The 19279-nt window shown below is 51.2% G+C and overlaps 3 protein-coding genes and 1 long non-coding RNA gene across 5 annotated transcripts; 3 read left to right on the forward strand and 1 right to left on the reverse strand.

The window, feature by feature from the left end:
- Positions 1-156: 156 nt before the first annotated feature.
- Positions 157-9403, forward strand: myo1eb (myosin IEb). Its single transcript, XM_076028897.1, has 27 exons — positions 157-401; positions 1824-1961; positions 2189-2278; positions 2518-2612; positions 2752-2839; positions 2948-3037; positions 3175-3306; positions 3464-3598; positions 3669-3801; positions 3885-4081; positions 4215-4295; positions 4384-4470; positions 4599-4685; positions 4838-5005; positions 5127-5212; positions 5483-5564; positions 5647-5852; positions 5934-6078; positions 7066-7180; positions 7264-7433; positions 7639-7784; positions 7907-8053; positions 8138-8295; positions 8370-8444; positions 8528-8717; positions 8835-9010; positions 9087-9403. The coding sequence occupies exons 1-27, from the start codon at positions 399-401 to the stop codon at positions 9161-9163; spliced, it is 3297 nt and encodes a 1098-aa protein (XP_075885012.1). The 5' UTR covers positions 157-398; the 3' UTR covers positions 9164-9403.
- Positions 9404-9710: 307 nt separating this feature from the next.
- Positions 9711-14341, forward strand: prune (prune exopolyphosphatase). Its single transcript, XM_076028909.1, has 9 exons — positions 9711-10083; positions 10536-10646; positions 10885-11087; positions 11235-11419; positions 11515-11673; positions 11982-12073; positions 12379-12537; positions 12609-12699; positions 13120-14341. Exons 1-9 carry the CDS (start codon positions 10039-10041, stop codon positions 13365-13367), a joined length of 1293 nt encoding a protein of 430 aa, XP_075885024.1. The 5' UTR covers positions 9711-10038; the 3' UTR covers positions 13368-14341.
- LOC142890119 (uncharacterized) lies at positions 13223-14975 on the reverse strand. The gene is made up of 3 exons (XR_012927044.1): positions 14851-14975; positions 14604-14782; positions 13223-13343 (listed from the first exon to the last, which is right to left on the reverse strand). It is a non-coding gene; the product is annotated as an uncharacterized LOC142890119 (long non-coding RNA).
- On the forward strand, positions 14877-19211 carry bnipl (BCL2 interacting protein like). Of its 2 annotated transcripts, none has more exons than XM_076028923.1 (10): positions 14877-15015; positions 16666-16746; positions 16826-16899; positions 17012-17242; positions 17413-17616; positions 17726-17828; positions 18025-18156; positions 18255-18341; positions 18451-18549; positions 18630-19211. In XM_076028923.1, the coding sequence occupies exons 1-10, from the start codon at positions 14984-14986 to the stop codon at positions 18652-18654; spliced, it is 1068 nt and encodes a 355-aa protein (XP_075885038.1). In that variant the 5' UTR covers positions 14877-14983; the 3' UTR covers positions 18655-19211. The 2 variants fall into 2 exon arrangements, with proteins under 2 accessions (XP_075885038.1, XP_075885047.1); XM_076028932.1 differs by lacking the exon at positions 14877-15015 and adding an exon at positions 15912-16032.
- The last annotated feature ends 68 nt before the right edge of the window (positions 19212-19279 follow it).

Below are 19279 nucleotides of genomic sequence, written 5' to 3' on the forward strand. Positions count from 1 at the left end.
CTTCTGTTTCGAATTTTAAAAAAACAAAAAAAACAAGATGCTGAAGTTACCAGACTGCTGTGGTTTCACTTTTGAACACAAGGGGGTAGTGCAGCTCCTGCTTAGTGACTTGTGGACTCCATTACCCAGAGTTCTACCTGCAGAAGGAGGAGGCGGGGCTCTACCTGCCCACACCTGCACAGAGTTGAGAAGGAAGAAAAGTCGGCGGAGAAACAGTCGGATAATGTTGACCCGTACAGCTCGGTCCTGATCCACCGACCCGAACCCACCCGATCCGGACTTAACTGGTCCCGGTCCGGTCCGAGCCCACCTGGAACTGGGATCCTCCTCCAACTCCAACTCCTACCACAACTTTTCTCAAGCAGGAAGTGAGAGAGCAGGAGGAGCCGACAGCAGACATGGTGAGTAGAGCCAGCAGCTGGTCCTGGTCCTGGTCCAGGTTCTGGACCGGACCCGGGACTGGTCCCGGTGCTTCTTCTGTCCAAACCTCCTGGTCCTGGTGTCCGGGTCCAGGTGTCCAGGTCGGGTTCTGAAACGGGTTCTGAAGCTCTTTTCGGGGATTTTTCCGGGTCAGAATCTTTGTTGATGGTGCTGAAGTTGGTTCTGATCTAGTACCGGTCCGGCTCTGGTTTCGATGCCGGCCCATTAAGGGATCTCCAGGTTGCTTGCGTCACTTCCTTCCTCTGACGGACGCAGATGATGGTACCATGAAGACTGGAACAGATCAGAACCCAACAGCTGACTGGACTGTTGACGTTCCCGCCTGTTTCCAGCTGATCGGATTCTGAACGAGGCTGCGACACCTACAGGACGCCGCGAGGGACAAAATCTGACAGTGAAGCGGTTCTTGATAGCTCACGTCCATCTGCTTGAAGAGCGAAGAAGAAGAAACGGGTTGACAAGAAGCTGGCCCCCTTTTAGATACATTCACCACTTGGCTGCTTTAATTGTCAAACTTTTCATTTATCTTTCAAGTCTTGACATCATTTTTAGCTACAACCTTAAATTCACTGTAATGATTTATTCTTCGAGTCTGCAGCGTTTTGTAGCAAACCCTCCCCCCTCAAAAAAATAAAAATAAAAATAAAAATCAATAAGACATGTTTTAAAGCAGGGTCACAGCCTCCCTACCCACAATGCACCAGTGTTTCCCTTGAGACACACACACACACACACACACACACACACACACACACACACACACACACATACACCTACAGACAGGCTGCAGTGCTGGGTGTGGACATGTTGAGGCGTCGCTGCAGCACAACATGACCCCACATGACAAAAGGAATTCTGTGAATTCCACGGCTCAGACTGAGGCGGAGACACGAACCAGCCAATGAGCTCGGCCCATACCTGGAGGCGTCCTGACCTGGAGGGTGTAGACCAGGAGGGGGAGCAACCTTTTGACTGGTGGGCCACAGTGGGTTGTAAGAGAGGGGTAGTGGAGCAGCAGCAGATGGATGGAGTGTTTTGGTGAGCCACCTCATAGGAGGAAACAATCTATCATGGGATATGGAGAAAACATGTTGCTTTAACGTCAATGGAAAATGAAGCAAAGCAAAGTTGCAACCAAATCAGTGTCATTGAAGCCCCACCAGGGTGTTTAGCTCTTAGAACCACCTAGAATCATCCAGAACCACCCAGAACCACCAGGGTGTTTAGCTCTTTATTGAAATGACTATATATACATATATGCATACATGCATACATACATACATACGACTTTTGACTTGTAACCCACCCAGAGTTGGAATAAATATGGGTCATGTGTCCCAGCAGTCCTCACCTGCGTTGTCATTATGCCCCGCCCCCCACAGGGTAGCAAGGAGCGTTACCATTGGCAGGCCCAGAACGTGAAGGTGAGCGGCGTGGACGACATGGTGCTGCTGAGCAAGATCAACGAGGACGCCATCACCGACAACCTGAAGAAGAGATACATGGACGACTACATCTTCGTATCCTTCCACTCCAAACAGGAAGTTTGCTCCGCCCATTCCTCACACACTCACACACCTGGGCAGGTGTTTTATAGATTTCCTTTCGTTTTTGATGAGTAGAAGAGCTGTTTGTTGGATGCTAGCCTTGCAAAACAACACTGAGTGCAGTAATGGCCAGTGTTCACTTCTCCACATTTGGATGTTTGATTCCTGGTTCTGGTTCTTGACCCGGTTCCTCCACCAAGACCTACATCGGCCCAGTTCTGATCTCCGTCAATCCCTTCAAGCAGCTTCCCTACTTCACTGAGAGGGAGGTGGAGCTCTACCAGGGGGCGGTGAGACCACACACTCGTCCTGCATCCATCCATCATCCCTCTTTCATCTATCTATTATGCATCCAACTATCATCCATCATCCATCTATTATCCATCTACCCATCATACATAGTGTATGTCCATTCTTCCATCCATCCATCCATCCATTAATTCATCCTCCCATCCATATTCATCCATTATCCACCATCATCCATCCATCCATCCATCATCCATCCATCTATAAACTATTCATTCTGCAGGCGCAGTACGAGAACCCTCCCCACATCTATGCACTGGCTGACAACGTGTACAGGAACATGATGATTGACAACGAGAACCAGTGTGTCATCATTAGGTAGGCGGGGCCTGTGACAAACATTCTTTGATTCAAGCTGATTGGTCTTTGCACCTCTTTAATTTTTAATAGTAACTTTTTTTGAGCGTGCGTGTTGCTGCCTATTTATTATTTTCCTGTTTCTCCTGTTGGGCTGCAGCGGTGAGAGTGGAGCCGGAAAAACCGTTGCGGCCAAATACATCATGAGCTACGTGTCCAAAGTGTCCGGGGGCGGAGACAAAGTCCAGGTGGACCAGTAGGGGGCCACACCAGGGAGAGACACAAGCTATTGGCTTAGCATCATAAAAACACTCCTGCTAATGTGTGTTGCTGTTGTTGTTGTTGTCGTTGTGCAGCATGTCAAGGACATCATCCTGCAGTCCAACCCCCTGCTGGAGGCTTTTGGTAACGCCAAGACTGTCCGCAACAACAACTCCAGCAGATTTGTGAGTTGTGTAGCAGGAAGCTGCTACAGACGCACAATGGCCATGTTCTGCCTTCCTCACACTGATTGGCTTCTCCCACTCCACCTTGTCCTCCTGCTCCTCCTTCCTCCTCTATCTGCTGCTCCTCCTCCTCGCAGGGGAAGTACTTTGAGATCCAGTTCGGTCGGGGCGGAGCTCCTGACGGTGGGAAAATCTCCAACTTCCTGCTGGAGAAAAGTCGAGTCGTCTCCCAGAATCCTGGAGAGAGAAACTTCCACATTTACTATCAGGTACACAACACACTGCACAGCACACAACACACTGCACGACACACGACACACAACACCCTGCACTACACTGCAGACTCACTGCTGCTTGGGTTACTAGCTGTGTGCCAGTGTTCCTGTTGTACGTTTTCTCTCTGTGACCTTTGACCCCTGCCCTCAGGTCCTGGCGGGGGCGAGCAGCGAGCAGAGGGAGAACTTGGGGGTCACGACCCCTGACTACTACGCCTACCTCAACCAGTCGGGCACCTACACGGTGGAGGACGTCAACGACAAGAAGGAGTTCTCAGACACTATGGTGGGTGGAAACTGCAGGATGCTGCAGCTCCACCGCTGGTGAGGCGTGGTATGACGTGTGTGTGTCTCAGGAGGCCATGTCGGTGGTGGGCCTGTCTCCTGAGGAGCAGGACGCCGTGCTGCAGCTGGTGGCTGGGATCCTCCACCTAGGGAACATCAACTTCAGGGAGGAGAACAACTACGCTGCAGTGGAGAGCCAAGACTGTGAGACACACAACCACCACAACCACAACATAACACCACACCACAACCAGACATGTGACTGTGACTCTGTGTGTGTGTGTCAGTCCTGGCCTTCCCATCCTTCCTGCTGGGTGTCTCCCAGGAGGGAATGTGCAAGAAGTTGACCAGCCGGGTGATGGACAGCAAGTGGGGGGGGAAGACGGAGAGCATCTCAGTCACCCTGAACCAGGAGCAGGCCTGCTTCACCCGGGACGCCCTGGCCAAGGCCCTCTACACCCGACTCTTCGACTTCCTGGTCGATGTCAGTCACTGCAGCATCATCACCGCAGCTTCCTGTCCAAGACCCGCCCACTGCACCCCTCTCACCCTACCGTCTGCGTCTCTGTGTCTGTGTATGTGTGTTGTGTGTCTGTATGTGTGTGTGTCTTTGACAGTGCATCAACAAAGCCATGCAGAAGGACCACGAGGACTTCAACATTGGCGTCCTGGACATCTACGGCTTTGAGATCTTCAAGGTATACGCACACACACAGACACACACAGCACCTGTAAGAACATTCTGGGTCTGGAGATGTTGAAGATGTTGTTGCTTCTGTCTTCCAGAGGAACGGCTTCGAGCAGTTTTGCATCAACTTTGTCAACGAGAAGCTGCAGCAGATCTTCATCGAACTGACGCTGAAGGCAGAGCAGGTGTGTGACCTCCTCGTGACCCCTCACCCAAACCCTCCCCTCCATCCATAATACGAGGTGACCTTGTGTGACATCATTGCACGCCGTTGAGAGCAGGAAGTGAGCGTTGGTCTCCTCAATCCGTGCAGGAAGAGTACGTCCAGGAAGGGATCAAGTGGAGTCCCATTGATTACTTCAACAACAAGATAGTGTGTGACCTCATCGAGTCCAAGTTGGTGAGTGGACCAATCAGCAGGCGGGACACACACCAGCCTGATTGTTGTGGAGGTTCTTCTGGACCACCGTGAGGTTCAGCAGCTTCTGACTGAGTGTTTTTAGCTTTGAGCTCAGCTTTCATTCAGTCTCTCCTCATCGGGCTGCTTCCCAGAATCCTCCTGGGGTGATGAGTGTCCTGGACGACGTGTGCGCCACCATGCACGCCAAAGGTGAGGGTGCTGACCAGACGCTGCTGCAGAAGTTGCAGGGTCAGGTGGGCTCGCACGAGCACTTTAGTAGCTGGAACAGAGGCTTCGTCATCCACCACTACGCAGGCAAGGTACCAGAACCACAACCAGAACCAGCAGTACCTTACCTGTCCAGGTGCACACACCCCTGTCCTGTCTGTGCTCTAACACACACACACACACACACACACACACTGTGTGTCTGTCCTCCAGGTGTCGTACGATGTTGACGGTTTCTGCGAGAGAAACAGAGACGTGTTGTTCAACGACATCATCGAGCTGATGCAGAGTAGCGAGTTGTACGTAGTGTGTGCGTGCGTGTGTGTGTGTGTGTGTGGGGGTGTTGCCACTCTGACTTGTGTGTCTTGTGTGCTGCAATTCTGACTTATGTCTGTGTGTCTGTGTGTGTGCTGCAATTCTGACTTATGTCTGTGTGTGTGTGTTGCAATTCTGACGTGTGTGTGTGTGTGTGTGTGTGTGTGTGTGTGTGTGTGTGTGTGTGTGTGTGTGTGTGTGTGTGTGTGTGTGTGTGTGTGTGTGTGTGTGTGTGTGTGTGCGTGCGCGCGCAGTCAGTTCATCAGAGCTCTCTTCCCTGAGAACCTGGAGGCTGAGAAGAGAGGGCGTCCGAGCACGGCCAGCAGTAAGATCAAGGTGAGAGAGGGTTTACTGTGAGTGGCTGCAATTCTAGGTCCTGCCAGCAGTTGATGCTACTCCTCCTCCTCTTCCTCTCCAGAAACAAGCCAACACTCTGGTCCAGACCCTGATGAAGTGCACTCCCCACTACATCCGCTGCATCAAGCCCAACGAGACCAAGCGTCCCCGGGACTGGGAGGAGAACCGAGTCAAGCACCAGGTGGAGTACCTGGGCCTCCGGGAGAACATCCGGGTTCGCCGGGCTGGATACGCCTACAGGCGGCCTTTCAGCAAGTTCCTGCAGAGGTCAGAGGTCATGGAGGATGGGGAAGGGGGCTGGTGGTAGTGCTAGCGGGAAAATGCTGACGGGACAGGGGTGCCTTGCAGGTATGCCATCCTGACCAAGGAATCGTGGCCTTACTGGAGGGGCGAGGAGCGTCAGGGCGTCCTCCACCTCCTCAACTCTGTCCACATGGACCAGGACCAGTTCCAGCTGGGCAAGGCCAAAGTCTTCATCAAAGCTCCAGAGTCGGTATGAAACAGAGCAAAGGTCTTGGGGGTAGATCCTCAAAGCGATTGCGCGGCTTTTGCGCCTGAAAATCCGCCAAAAACGGTGATTCCGATCCACAGAGAGGACGCAAACGTGAAAATCGGCGCACAATGCGCCGAGGCGCAAGTAGCAGCAGGGCTGCGCCAGATTCATTTGAATGTATTTAAATCAGTCATTACGTGCAAAAGGACACACCCCCTTCTATGCAAATAGGCCTCATTCAAACAGCGGCAGATCCAGAAAGAGTTTGCGCTCGTGTCCGCACGCAGTTTGACAGACGCAAACACCAGCAAGCCAAAACCAGGTGCAGCTTCTGTCTGTCAAAGTGTTTCTGGCTTCTGAGTGAAACTTTCCTCTCTGAAAAGCCTGAAATATATATATGGCTCCCCAAATCTTATATATAGATCGGCATAGACTACAGTATATATGCCAATATTTTAGATAGGCTATGGAAAATACAAATGGTACTCAGGTGTTGGTGACTAATGCGTCTTGACTTTCTTTCCATGATGGCAGCAGTCTTGGTAGACGGAGGAGGCATCGTAATGCCAGGCGCGCACAGGAGCGCCTTTATCCCAGCAGAGTTTCACTGTCAAACACACGCACTCACCAACAACCTTTGGCGCAAACTGCTCTCAGGTTGCCAGACCGCAACATTCGCGCCTGTTTCAGGTGCCGCATTCGTGGGCGTGTTTGCGCCTGCATGTCATTAGCGCAAAAACCTTTGTGGATCCCCGCATCTGTGGCGCAGATTGCGGCTCCAATCCCGACGCAAAATGCGCCGCATTTTAGCGCTGCGCACCCTTTTTTGAGGATCTGCCCCTTGGTCTAGTGTGGATGATCCCGGGTCACTGATCTGGAGGACTTGCTGCAAATCCTCACTCTTCTTCTACACTTGATGGTATCGGTGGTCCTCTGGGTGTTAGCGGTGAGTGCTCAGTCTGCTCAGCTCGTCATATCTGTCTGCAGCTCTTTCTGTTGGAGGAGATGAGGGAGAGGAAGTACAACGGCTACGCCCGGGTCATCCAGAAGGCGTGGCGCAAACACATCGCTGTCCGCAAATACGTCAAGATGAGGGAGGAAGGTGAAGGCTGCCACACGCTGGTGGAGGACACGACTGGAGTGCCACCGTGTTTGGTTCTTAATAAAATGGCTTCTTGCCTCCAGCTTCTGACATCCTGCTGAACAAGAAGGAGCGGCGCAGGAACAGCATTAACAGGAACTTTGTGGGCGACTACATTGGAACTGACAACCACCCCGAGATCAGGCAGTTCGTCGGCCGCAGGGAGAGGATTGACTTTGCTGACGTTGTGGTGAAGTTCGACCGAAGATTCAGGGTAAGAACTTGTGATTCCCACTCTGTGTGGTCGCTGGGTCCATGCACTAACCCTGATTAACTGACCTCATCACCACCAACTGCAGCTGAGTGGGCATTCACAGATAACTTTTGTAAATCAGCAGCTGGTTGGAGTTTGAAATCCAAGTGGAGGAGGCCAGGAACCAGGGGGAGGGGCTCTGACTCTTGTTCTTCTTGCTCCTCAGACTGTTAAGCGTGACCTCATCCTGACGCCCAAGTTCTTGTACCTGATTGGCCGCGAGAAGGTTAAGCAGGGTCCAGACAAGGGTCAGATTCAAGAGGTTCTGAAGAGAAAGATCGAGCTCCACAAGATCCAGTCTGTTTCTCTGAGGTGCATGTCCAGAAGTCCGCAGATTATTAAGCTTCCCTGTGATTGGACGGAGAGCAGGTGATGTCATTTTGGCGTGTCACTGTCCAGGGTGTTGCTCATCTCTGTCCTCTCATGTCTTTCAGCACTCTGCAGGATGACATCTTCATCATTCACGAAGAGGAGTACGACAGTGTCCTGCAGAGCATCTTCAAGACCGAGTTCCTCAGCCTGCTGATCAAACGTCACCAGGACAAAACGGACAGGAAACTTCCGCTCAAGTTCAACAACCTGTCAGTCCCTCCACACTCACAAACCTGCTGCTTGCTGTTAGCTTCTGAAAGTCACCATGTTGCATCCGCCCTTCCGTCCTCCAGGCTGGAGTTTAAGGTGAAGAAGGGTGGCTGGGGTCCGTTCAACTCTGCTGGCTCCAGGCAGATCCAGTTCCAGCAGGGTCAGGGCGACGAGGTCGCACTGAAGCCCAGTGGGAAGGTCCTGCACGTCTCCATCGGCCCGGGTCTCCCCAAGAACTCCAGTGAGTTCTGAACAGCACAGCCTGACCGTCGACATTCATTCTTTTGAGCCGCTCCTGACGTGTTTGATTTGCAGGACCGACAAGGAGGGACAAACGCAAGAGTCGCTACATGGGCAGCCAGGCTCCTCCCACTGGACAGTACAGCTCCGGTACCAGGACCAAAATGGGCCTCCAGATGTTGAAGAGTCCCAGTTGCGACTGGTGTCACATCTGAACTGCTTTTTTCTTTCAGGTCCTCACTCCAGAACCAGCGGCGCTCCCAGTGGATCTAGAGCCTCCTCCAGAAGGTCCATGCTGAGGCAGCAGTCCACCATGGAGCAGCCCACCCTGCCCCGCGTCCAGAGGCAGAGTCGCCAAGACAACCGACCCATACAGGACTCCGATACGGGCTTCATGAATGTGCCTGAACAGGGTGCAGCCGGGTCAGAACCAGAAACCGTCTTGGATGGTCACCAACCGTTTCATTGTTGTATCTTGAAACTTGTGCTGAAGCTGACTGATTTATCCTGGCTCTGTGGTTTTCGTCATGTGTCTTTCAGGTTGCAGCGCCGTCGCTCCAAAGAGGTGAAGCCTCTTCCCGGAGCGGGTCGACCCAAACCTGCCCCCAAACCCAAGCCGCGGTCTCCTCAGTGCAGGGCTCTGTACGCCTATGATGCCCAGGACACAGACGAACTCAGCTTCAATGCTGAGGACGTCATCGAGATCCTGTCAGAGGGTAACACAACTGCTGTGTTGGTTTGGTCTCTCCTAGCAACCCACTCACACCAGGCTGGTTCTGTTGGTTCCTGCAGATCCGTCGGGCTGGTGGTTCGGACGCCTGCGAGGCAGAGAGGGGATGTTCCCTGGGAACTACGTGGAGAAGATCTAGACACCCTACTCTTCATGCAGGACCGGACTGGGACAGGGGCCATTGTGGCATTCAGGGCATCAGCTGACATAAGCAGGAAGCTGATTGGCAGGTGACCCAGTCACACTGCAGTGATGATCTGAGCTCAGTGTAGACCAGCGGAGCCACGACGACGGAGGAAACCAAACACACTGAACTGTCAAACAGCGGTGACATGAACAGAGAAGACAGAAAAATAAAGCTTTTATTCATTTTGATGCACATGGGGAAAATCTTTGGTTGAAAGAGAAAAAAATAAAAATTATTTTATTCTATGATGTGATGGATTCCTTCCCACAGCCCAACCAAACCAAAAGCACTGATTGGTCAAGTCAAGAGGTCTCTCCTGCTGTTCAACACCCACCAAGAGGGGGAACTCCATTTCCCAGAAGACACTGTTGTGCTGCTACCTTCAGTTTTCTTCTGGAAATGTGGCGTTTTGTGTATGTTGTAGGTCATGTGACTTGACATGTGGCTCGTGATAAGTGGTCGGGAAGCTTTGGGAGTGTCTGACTGTAGGTGGGTTCAGACCTGAGGGGTGTGTGTGTCACGCCGCTTCGGTTAGATTAGATAGGCGATGTTTCCAGTCGGTCAGTGTGTGGCGCTGTCTCCCCCTCCTCAATGAAACGCATATTTACGATGCTCTCCGACGCTCCGTGAACACATCATGACCTTTTACCCGCCGCGCCGCACTGACGACACAGACGGTGCGGACAGTCATGCGTTCGCTCAGCGCGTGATAGACTGACTGACTGCCCGACCGACCCGCCCGACTTCCGGAACCGAACCAGAACCGTTCATCGCCGGAGCCCCAGGCGCTGTTACTTCGAGGCTAACGGCTAACGGCTAGCGGAGCGATGGAGGAGTTTCTGACGAGCTGCCGGCGAGTCCTGCAGGCACAGGTGACATGCGCACACGCATGCACTATTTACTCGTTAGCTCCCACTAGCGAGTCATTGTTATTTATTGAAAACGGCTGATGTTGACTCACTCACGATTGGCTGACTTCCGGTCAGTTGCATATTTCAAAGTAAACTTCCGTTTACTTTACTGCTCGACTGCGCCGCGATTCCTATTCGATACATGTTTAACAAAGAAAGCTTAAGTACTGTACTTAGTGTTGAAGGATAAACCTTTCAAAAGTGCATTTTAGTTGTTGTTGTTTTTTTTAATTGTACTTTCATCCTTTTTAAACTTTGACTCTGACTGCCTCCTCCTGTATTGAAGACCATCAAGGTCCACAGTGTAAATATAAATTTGTCTCTGTGAAATCACACAAACTTGTGTGATCTTGTCATCACTTTTGTCACCACTTTGTGTCAGTCTGGTTTTTCACTGTGAAACTGGTCCCCAGGACTCTGGACCAGATTCTGCCTGCTCTGGCTTCCATGTGGTGCTGGGGAACGAGGCCTGCGACGTGGACTCCATGGTCTGCTCGCTGGCCTATGCCTACTTCTTGTCCAAGGTGAGGCTCGGCCTATCGCCTGGGACCATTTGGGAGCATGTTTTTGGATCTCTCACACAAAGTACAATTGCGATTTGCAGGTGTTTCCATTGAATGGTGTGAAGCTCATAAGCCGTAATTCTCTTAAAGTCTCACGGGACGAGATTTGACCAGAATTACATTTGCTTTTGTTTGTTTACATTTGTTTGCTGTCTCTCTCTCTCTCTCTCTCTCTCTCTCTCTCTCTCTCTCTCTCTAGACGCTACAGAGTGAGATGCTGGTTCTTCCGCTGCTCAACATCCGCCAGTCGGAGCTGGTGCTGCGTTCGGACGTCGTCTTCCTGCTGGGACAGATCGGATTGCCTCCGGAGCTCCTGCTCTTCCGGGACCAGCTGAACCTGCGGGCGCTACAGAGGGCGGGCCGTCTGCGGCTGACGCTGGTCGACCACAACGTCTTGCCAAGGTTAGCCACGCCCACCTCAAACAGCACACATACACACACACACACGCAAAAGGCAGATAGCGCTGCTCGTACCAAAAGAAGAAGAGTGGTGTGCGACAGTATTGTCAGAGCCTGTCTCACCAGTCTAGTCTGCCCCCTGTGTTGCAGTTCCGACAGCCACCTGGAGGGGGCAGTGGTGGAGGTGATTGATCACCACCTGTTGGAGAGGGAGCCCTCGCCATCCTGCCCCGTCACCGTGGACACAGTGGGCTCCTGCGCCACCTTGGTGACAGAAGTCATCCTTCAGAAAGCTCCGGAGATCCTGGACCAGCAGGTGGCGCAACTGCTCTATGGTAAACAAAGAAGGAGAAAAAAACCCACATCTCATCACTGGTGTAGGTGATCCAGAGCACGAGGTTCATGTCTGTGTCTGTGTCTGTGTGTGTAGCTGCAGTGGTGCTGGACTGTGTGAACATGGCGCCCTCTGCTGGTAAAGTGACCCCAAGAGACGCTGAGCTGGTGGCAGCCCTGGAGAGGCGTTTCCCTGCTCTGCCAGAGAGGGGCGCTCTCTTCCAGCAACTCAACGACGCAAAGTTCGACGTGTCGGGTGAGTTTAGTTTGACAGCTGTCAATCAAACTCTTCATAACATGTGAATATCTTGTTTTTTCCTTTTTTCTATTCTATTCTATTCTATGTCACAGTCAGAACTTGCAGGGTTGAATCAAAGATTCTGGAAATTCTGCACATTTATTTTTACAGTCACTTTTACAAACATTGAGCGACAAAACCTTGCGGCTCCAGTTGATTTATTTTGGAGTTTTGAACATGTGAAGATGATGGTAACTAGATGGGATTACTGCAGTTGTTGTCAACCTGTGATGGAAGTCGTGCTAACGCTGCAGTTGTGTGTGCAGGTCTGAACACAGAGCAGATGCTGCTGAAGGACATGAAGTCGGTGTCCAGCAGCCTCAGCCTGGCCGTGTCCGTCCTCTACGTCCGCCTGGAGGTATGGCAGCAACACACACACACACACACACACACACACACACACACACACACTACTGCACACAACTTCCACACAACGCACCGGGACTTACTACCACACACACTGCTGCGCTCTCACAAAACACGTGAAAAACACTAAAATCTGTGACTTCACAATTACACAGTAGTGGTCTTTTATAATGCGCAAAAGCACACATCTACACAACACTACACAACTGAATGACAAACCAATCAGCTGTGTGTGTGTGTATGTCTGTGTGTTGCCGCTTTGACTGGTATGTGTGTGTGTGTCTCTCTCTCTCTCAGGACTTCCTGCAGAGGGCGCAGGTGGAGGCGGAGCTCTCCTCCTTCTGCCTGAAGTTTGGCTTCGACCTGCTGCTGATGATGACCATCTCCTTCACTGAGAGCAAGGAGCCAATCAGGGAGCTGGCAGTATTCAGCCACAGCGCCGCCTGCAGGGAGGAGGTAGGAAGTGCAGTGTATTATTTTGCTTCCCCACTGGGCGGCCATTGATGCCACTTGTCGCCACCCCCCAGCTGAGCCTCCACCTGGAGCAGGCGCAGAACCCCCCCCTGGAGCTGCGTCCAATCAGCAGCAACCACCCCAACATTTTGGCCTATCACCAAGGTAAGCTCCTCCCCTTTCTTCTGTTTTTACCTTCAGCTCCAAGATTCTTTTTCTCCTTTACATTTTTTATTTTGAAAGGGCATGAGAATTAACAAAAAATATTTTAACGAAACTGAACAAAATACAAAAAATCAGGCATGTTACTTTTGAAAAACTTAATGTCAATGATGAATGAAGATGAAGGTGGAGGAACACGCAGAAACGAAACCTTAAAAACCTTAAAATCTATGTCTGAGATAAATAAACCAACCAGTTTAAACGTTAATAAGCGTTATTAATATAGTTTCAAGTTCGGCTTAAGGGCCGGATTTTAAAAAATTAACGCACCGCATATGGCCCCAGGCCCTAGTTTGCCCAACCCTGCTCTGACCTGTAAATGGGATCAGTCTGGATTCTACAGTGCGGTTTTCACTCTGACAGGAAACAGTGTGGCGTCCCGCAAGAAGCTCCTCCCCATCGTCAAGGACTTCCTGAAGGAGCAGGAGGGGGGCGGCTGCCTGGTGGACCGTCGCCTGGGATACTTGGGGGAGGGGGAGGAGTCCCAGGTCCCACCCACCCCCATGAATAGCCTGGTGGACGGCTGCCCGCTGGACGACGGCCTGCCCAGCATCAGCGCCCAGGACCTGGAGGACAAGTTCAGCCGCCTGTCCAGCAGGGGGGGCGAGTGAAGGAGGGAAGGAGGGAGGGAGAGAGAGAGAGAGAGAGAGAGGGAGCGAACCACCCAGGACCGACAACCTCCAGCGCCCCCCGCAGGACACACAGCAGGCGGCAGGAGGTCAGCAACCTTTCAAAATAAAACTCTTGGTGATGTCACTCTGTACGCCGACGTGTCACCAAATCATACAGTCAAGCCCAAAATGTGCGTCTGCCCCTTTGTGGCTGACTGCGGTGTAGCTCGTAAGCCCCTCCCCTTCACCCAACTGACCAGTCAAAGTGATGTTTTTTCCCCCACAAAGGCAGATTCTGTCTTTTCGGTTGATTTTTCCCAAGCATGATGTCCATTTACGGCATCATTTTAGTTTGAATTAGGTATTGAATGATGGGGCGGAGCATCATGATTGACAGCCGAGGTCATTTTGTCCGTCTGGAATATTTTGGCTTCATTTTTTATTTTTTTGCGGGGGAGGAGACAACGCCGGACGGAAAAATACGACAATCAAGAGACACAAACTGACGAGTCCTTCAATAAAGTTCAGAAAGAAAAAAAACCCCGTGCGGCAGGATTTGTTCACGTCGCGTCGGATCATTTTGTCATCAGCTGTTGTGACATTGAACGCTGGACTTTTGTTGTGAAACAGACAGGAAGTGGTGCGCAACAGGAAACCAGGCCAGAGGAGGCACTGTTTTCTGGAGCTCCACCTCAGACAGCAGCTTTTATACAGTAGAATATATGGAATGTTATTATCATTTTAGTATATGAATAACATAAAATGACATGTTTGAAATTTAACTGGTGCTTTGAACTGTTTCAGTTTAAATCTAGAGTCAAATGAAGAATAAATTATTAAATAGATTTTTTTCCCCTTAATTTATTAGCACCATTTACTCAAATTGAGCCAAGTAACATTGCTGCCTAAAGGTTTGAACTGGTACTACTCGGATGTGTGAAGTGAATAAATGAATAAATAAAAAATGGCAAAATTACGCGATGCAGTCATTTTTTCATACATGGTTTGATTGACAAATTCAAATTTTCTCCTTTAGAACGTTAATTCATATTTTATTTATATATATACACACACACTGTTTATCTGATTATTTTTGAAAGACAGTGAAATTCTGTGAGCTCAGAACATGATTGAAGAAAAATATAAAAATGTTAAATTAAAACTTTAGTTTGAATACAAATGTTAAACTTGTATAAGAATTACAAATGAAAAATATTAAAATAATAAAAAAATTACCGTGGAATCTTTTTAATCTTTCCAGAACTTGTGAATTGAATTATCATCACTGTCTGATGTCTGATTGGCTGGTTGAATAAAAGGGGGTTGGGCACCCAGCCGCTTCCTCCTGCCTTTCAGTGCACCAGCGGCTGATTGGTGGATACAGCTGGCCAGCCGCTGCAAAGCTGACCTTCCACCTGCATGTGAGAGGGAAGGTGAGCGTCAGCCAATCATAGAGCAGCTTTGCTCTGAAATGCAGCCAAACCTGTTGGGGTGAGAGAGAGAGAGTCACACTGAGTTAGAGAGAGAGAGCCTCTCTCTCTCCTCTCTCTCTCTCTCTCGACGTCCGGCTGCTCACACATGCTGCTCAGGACCCTCCGTGACATCACTGTGACATCATGAGCTCCCCTGCTGGTCACCTGGAGGACAGGTAGGACACACACACACACACACACACACACACACACACTCATACACACACACACACACAAACACACATACTCCTCAGCTCCCACAGCGTGTGTGTGATTTTCTGAGCGAGATTGCGGCAGCTTCCTGTTCCAGCAGCAGAAACAGGAAGTAGCACCGGACCTGCTGGGGGTTTCTAGTTGGCTGGAGGTTGTTCTCCATGGTGGTCAGCAGGGCGGCGCTGTGCTGCTGCAGGAAGTGACAACATCTTTAGGTTTAGTTGTCCTCCCTCCTGGTGTCACATGGGAAGCTGCTGCCTGTTGCCGTGGCGATGAAGGTTTGACCATTCGGACCATCAGACTTCTGGTTTTCCCTGAAGAACCTTCCAGGACGTTCCTCCTGAGTCCTCCAGTATCTCCTGTGAGGTCCGAGGGTCTGGACGGTTCTACTGTTTGGTGTCTTGCAGCTCTTAGTGCCCCTCCGTTTGTCATGAGGACCATGAAGAAGAAGAAGAAGAAGAAGTCCTCTGACACCAAGATCACAAAGAAGCAGCACTAGCAATCAGAACCCAGAACCTCCAGAGTCCATCTGCAGCTTCCGGACCTCAGGAAGTGTTGAAGGAGCCAGCACCATCCTAGCTTCACTCAAACTGTCTTGGACCAGAACGTAGAAGTGAGGAGAAAACCTTCTGATGTCCAGGAAGTCCAAACACTACAACTCCTGGAGGGAATTCATCACCTTGCAGGACCTCCTCAGGTCCTCCTGGAACCTCCCCAGGTTCTCCAGGAGCTCTTGGGCAGGTGGACTGGACTGAAGAACCCTGCTGAGGGTCCGCGGAGGGCGGCGCCCACTGGTGACCCGAGCCCACAGCTACAGTTACCTGGCCGGCAGGTATCAGGTGCAGTAACAACAAACAGGAACAAAGGAAGGAGCCCTTCCCTTACTCACCTGCTGGCTGACGATGCGGCTCGTCGGGCAGGTCGGTTCAGTCACACACGTCCTCCAGTGCAGGTGAGAAGACACGTTCACCTGCCAACAGGTGAGTCAGCGCAACAAGACAAAGCCTCAGCGTCACTGGGATCTGGTTCTAGGGTGGGGGAAGGGCTTCCTCGCTGGAGCTCCCTCAGCCAATCAGCACTGAGATATGATCTGTGAAGGTTCTCAGTCTTCCTGCTCATCCTCATGTGGAAGGGTGAAGTTGGGGCAACTTATGATTGTTCTTTATTTATTTAAATGTTATTTTATTCATTGAGTTCAAATAAAACAATTACACACAATAACAACAATAAAACATTCCTGAAACAACTGCTGGATGAAAAGGAGCAGAAAGAAGAATCATCTTATATTTTTTGCCTCTTTAACCAAAGAAATAAATTTCTGAAGCCTGAAAAATCCACAACACAATAACAATAAATATCAACATATTCATAATAATAACAAATAATGATGATAACGTTTTAGGTAGTTGGTGCATTGAAGTTTCGTTTTCAAATGTACACCGTTAAGTGAATGTTTTTAAATGACAAATGAAAGTTGAAGTCGAAGTCTAAGCTTTAAAACTTCTTCAAAGTATTGAACCACCAGGAGGTATAGGTGGCGCTAAAGCAGAAGTGGGCCAACTTCTTGACTGGTGGGTCACAGTGGGTTGTAAAATGTGTGTCTGTGCCTGCAGTTCTCCGGCCAGGCCCTCAGGGGGCGCCACCATCCAGGACATGGAGCTGAGGGAGGAGTGGCAGGACGACGGCTTCCCCAGGTGACGCTGCTTCCACCCACCTTCACCTGGTCAGTGATGTCACTTCCGGTCAGCTGACTGGCTGCTTGTCTCACCTCAGGCCACTCCCAGAGGATTGTGGGAACCTGGAGGAGGCGGAGCAGAGCCCAGCAGGGGGCGAGCAGCAGCGACCAGGTGAGGTGTGGGGTCAAAGATCAAGTACATATGTGTAGGAAGTGAAGCCACGGCGGCCATCTTTGATCATCACTCTTGGTTATGTGGTGCCTCTCCTCCCTACCCCCCCCAGCCCCGCCCAGCAGCCTTGCGCTGTCGGGGATAGTGGTGGGGGGTGGAGCCAAGAAGCGGCTGGCGGCGCCGTCGCTCAGCCTGACGCTGAGCCGCCGGGACTCCCAGGACCCGAGCAGCGAGGGCTTGGCACCGCTGTCCGAACACACGCCCTCCCTGGACATCAACCTGGAGGCCCTGGAGACCCCGTCTGGCAGCGAGTCTGGGACCCTGCCCGAGCTGGAGTGGGAGGGTGAGAGTGACCTTTGACCTCTCGAACCATTTGATGACCTCTGACCTCTCACTGTGTGATGGATAATCTTCCCCGCATGGCAGCAAATGGGGGTGTGGCCTGAGCGGCGGCCCCGATCCTTGACCTCTCCTCTGATTTGATGACCTCTGACCTCTCTCTCTGTGTGACAGATGACCTCCCTCGCATGGCGGCGAGGGGGGGCGTGGCCGGGGCGGCGGCCCGGAGGCCCAGCTCGGAGCAGTCAGAGGGCCTGATGGAGCTGGACCGGGTGGACAGTAGGGGGCGCCGCTGGAGGAGGTTCTGCATCTCAGGCCACGAGTACCACGTCAACATGAGCGTGCTGGAACCGTACCTGCAGGTCCTGTCGCATGGAGGTCAGAGGTCACCACCGGCCCGGTGGGGTTGCAGGGGGGCGAGATTCGACTCTGATGTTGTCTGACCCCTCGGCTGAAATGTTGACCGCCGCCCTGCTGGTGTTGGCAGGTTACTACGGCGACGAGATGAACGCCATCATCCTGTTCACCTCCTGCTACCTGCCGGAGAACACGGTGGAGGACTACGACTACGTCATGGACCACCTGTTCAGGTGGGCAGGGCTGCAGGCAGGCCTGTGATTGGCTGAAAACATTTTGTACCACATCTTCTTTACTGTTGTTTCTTACAAAATTGTTTAATTGTTTGGGCTGCTGGATATTTGAACTGAAGATCTAAAAATCTACATTTCTAAATAAATCAATATAAAGGTATCTGATCATCATCATGTTCATCATCTTCACCTGAAGGTACATCGTGGGGACCCTGGACCTGATGGTGTCGGAGAACTACCTGCTGGTCTACCTGTGCGCCATGGCTCCCAGGAATAAACTCCCAGCCATCAGGTGGCTCCACCAGTGCTACACCTTGATCGACAGGAGGTGCGTTTGTTTCGCTCATGGGGGGAGGATTAGCCGGTCAGTCGGTGTCCTCGCGCTGCAGTCCTGACTCAAACAAGCAATGCTGTCATGATGTCCAGGCTGAAGAAGGACCTGAAGGGCCTCCTGGTGGTCCATCCTGCCTGGTACGTCAGGGCTCTCATCACCGTGGTCAAGCCCTTCATCAGGTAGCTCCGCCCACCTGTCCACTCCACCACTGGTGAACACCAGGTGCTAGCTCCAGTTAGCATCGTGCTAGCTGACTCGGAACTCGGCGTGTCTCTCTGTGGTCCTCAGCGAGAAGTTCAGCAAGAAGATCCAGTTCGTCCACAGCCTGACGGAGCTGTCGCAGTTCATCCCCACCGAGCGGCTGCAGATACCCGACGCCATCCGCCAGTAAGAACCGGTTTGTGCCGGTTCCTCCCAGATCCTGCCGGGTCCTGCTGTCCTCACCCTCACTCTGCTGCCCCCTGCAGGTTCGACGACGGTCTGAGGAGATGACCACAATGACGACGACAACGACGTCCAGAAGGTCGAGGTGGATCAGCTCTCAGGACCAGCTCAGCCCCTTGACCTCTGACCTCCCCATTTGTATATTGAATGAAAGTTTATTTATGTTGTGGAGAAGGTGTGTTCAACATGTGAAGCTTCCACTGCTGGGCCTGTGGGGAACCTGGTGCTGGTTCTTCTTTGTCTTCATCATCATCTTCTTCTTGGTTCTTCTCCTGGTTCTCCACAGGCCTCCTCAAGTCCTTTCACTTCTCTTCCTCCATTCAACACATCAACAAACATCTCAAAAATTTACATTTCGGAAATCATTCTTGTAAAATCTGGTAGTTTCTTTTTCTTTGGGGGGTCACAGTGAACATGTTGCACTAATATTATTTACCTGTTTGTTTGTTTTTTAAATGCTTTTTTTAAACGCAGCACTGCTCCTCTTTTCACCATATCTTTTAACGACGGAGGAAGTGAAGTACGTTGAAGAAACTCCACTGAGAACTCGGGGAGTTTGTTATATTAAAGCTGTATGATGTTTGATTAAAGCGTTTCCACTCTGAGTAACTTGACAACATGTTTCTCTATATTCATCTTCATTTAGCTAGCTAAAGGTCCTGAAACAGCTCCA

This window comes from Nelusetta ayraudi, unplaced genomic scaffold (genome assembly GCF_046127955.1).
Source record: "Nelusetta ayraudi isolate G7.1 ecotype Tasmania unplaced genomic scaffold, CSIRO-AGI_Nayr_v1 ptg000003l, whole genome shotgun sequence".
Classification (NCBI taxonomy): Eukaryota; Metazoa; Chordata; class Actinopteri; order Tetraodontiformes; family Monacanthidae; genus Nelusetta; species Nelusetta ayraudi.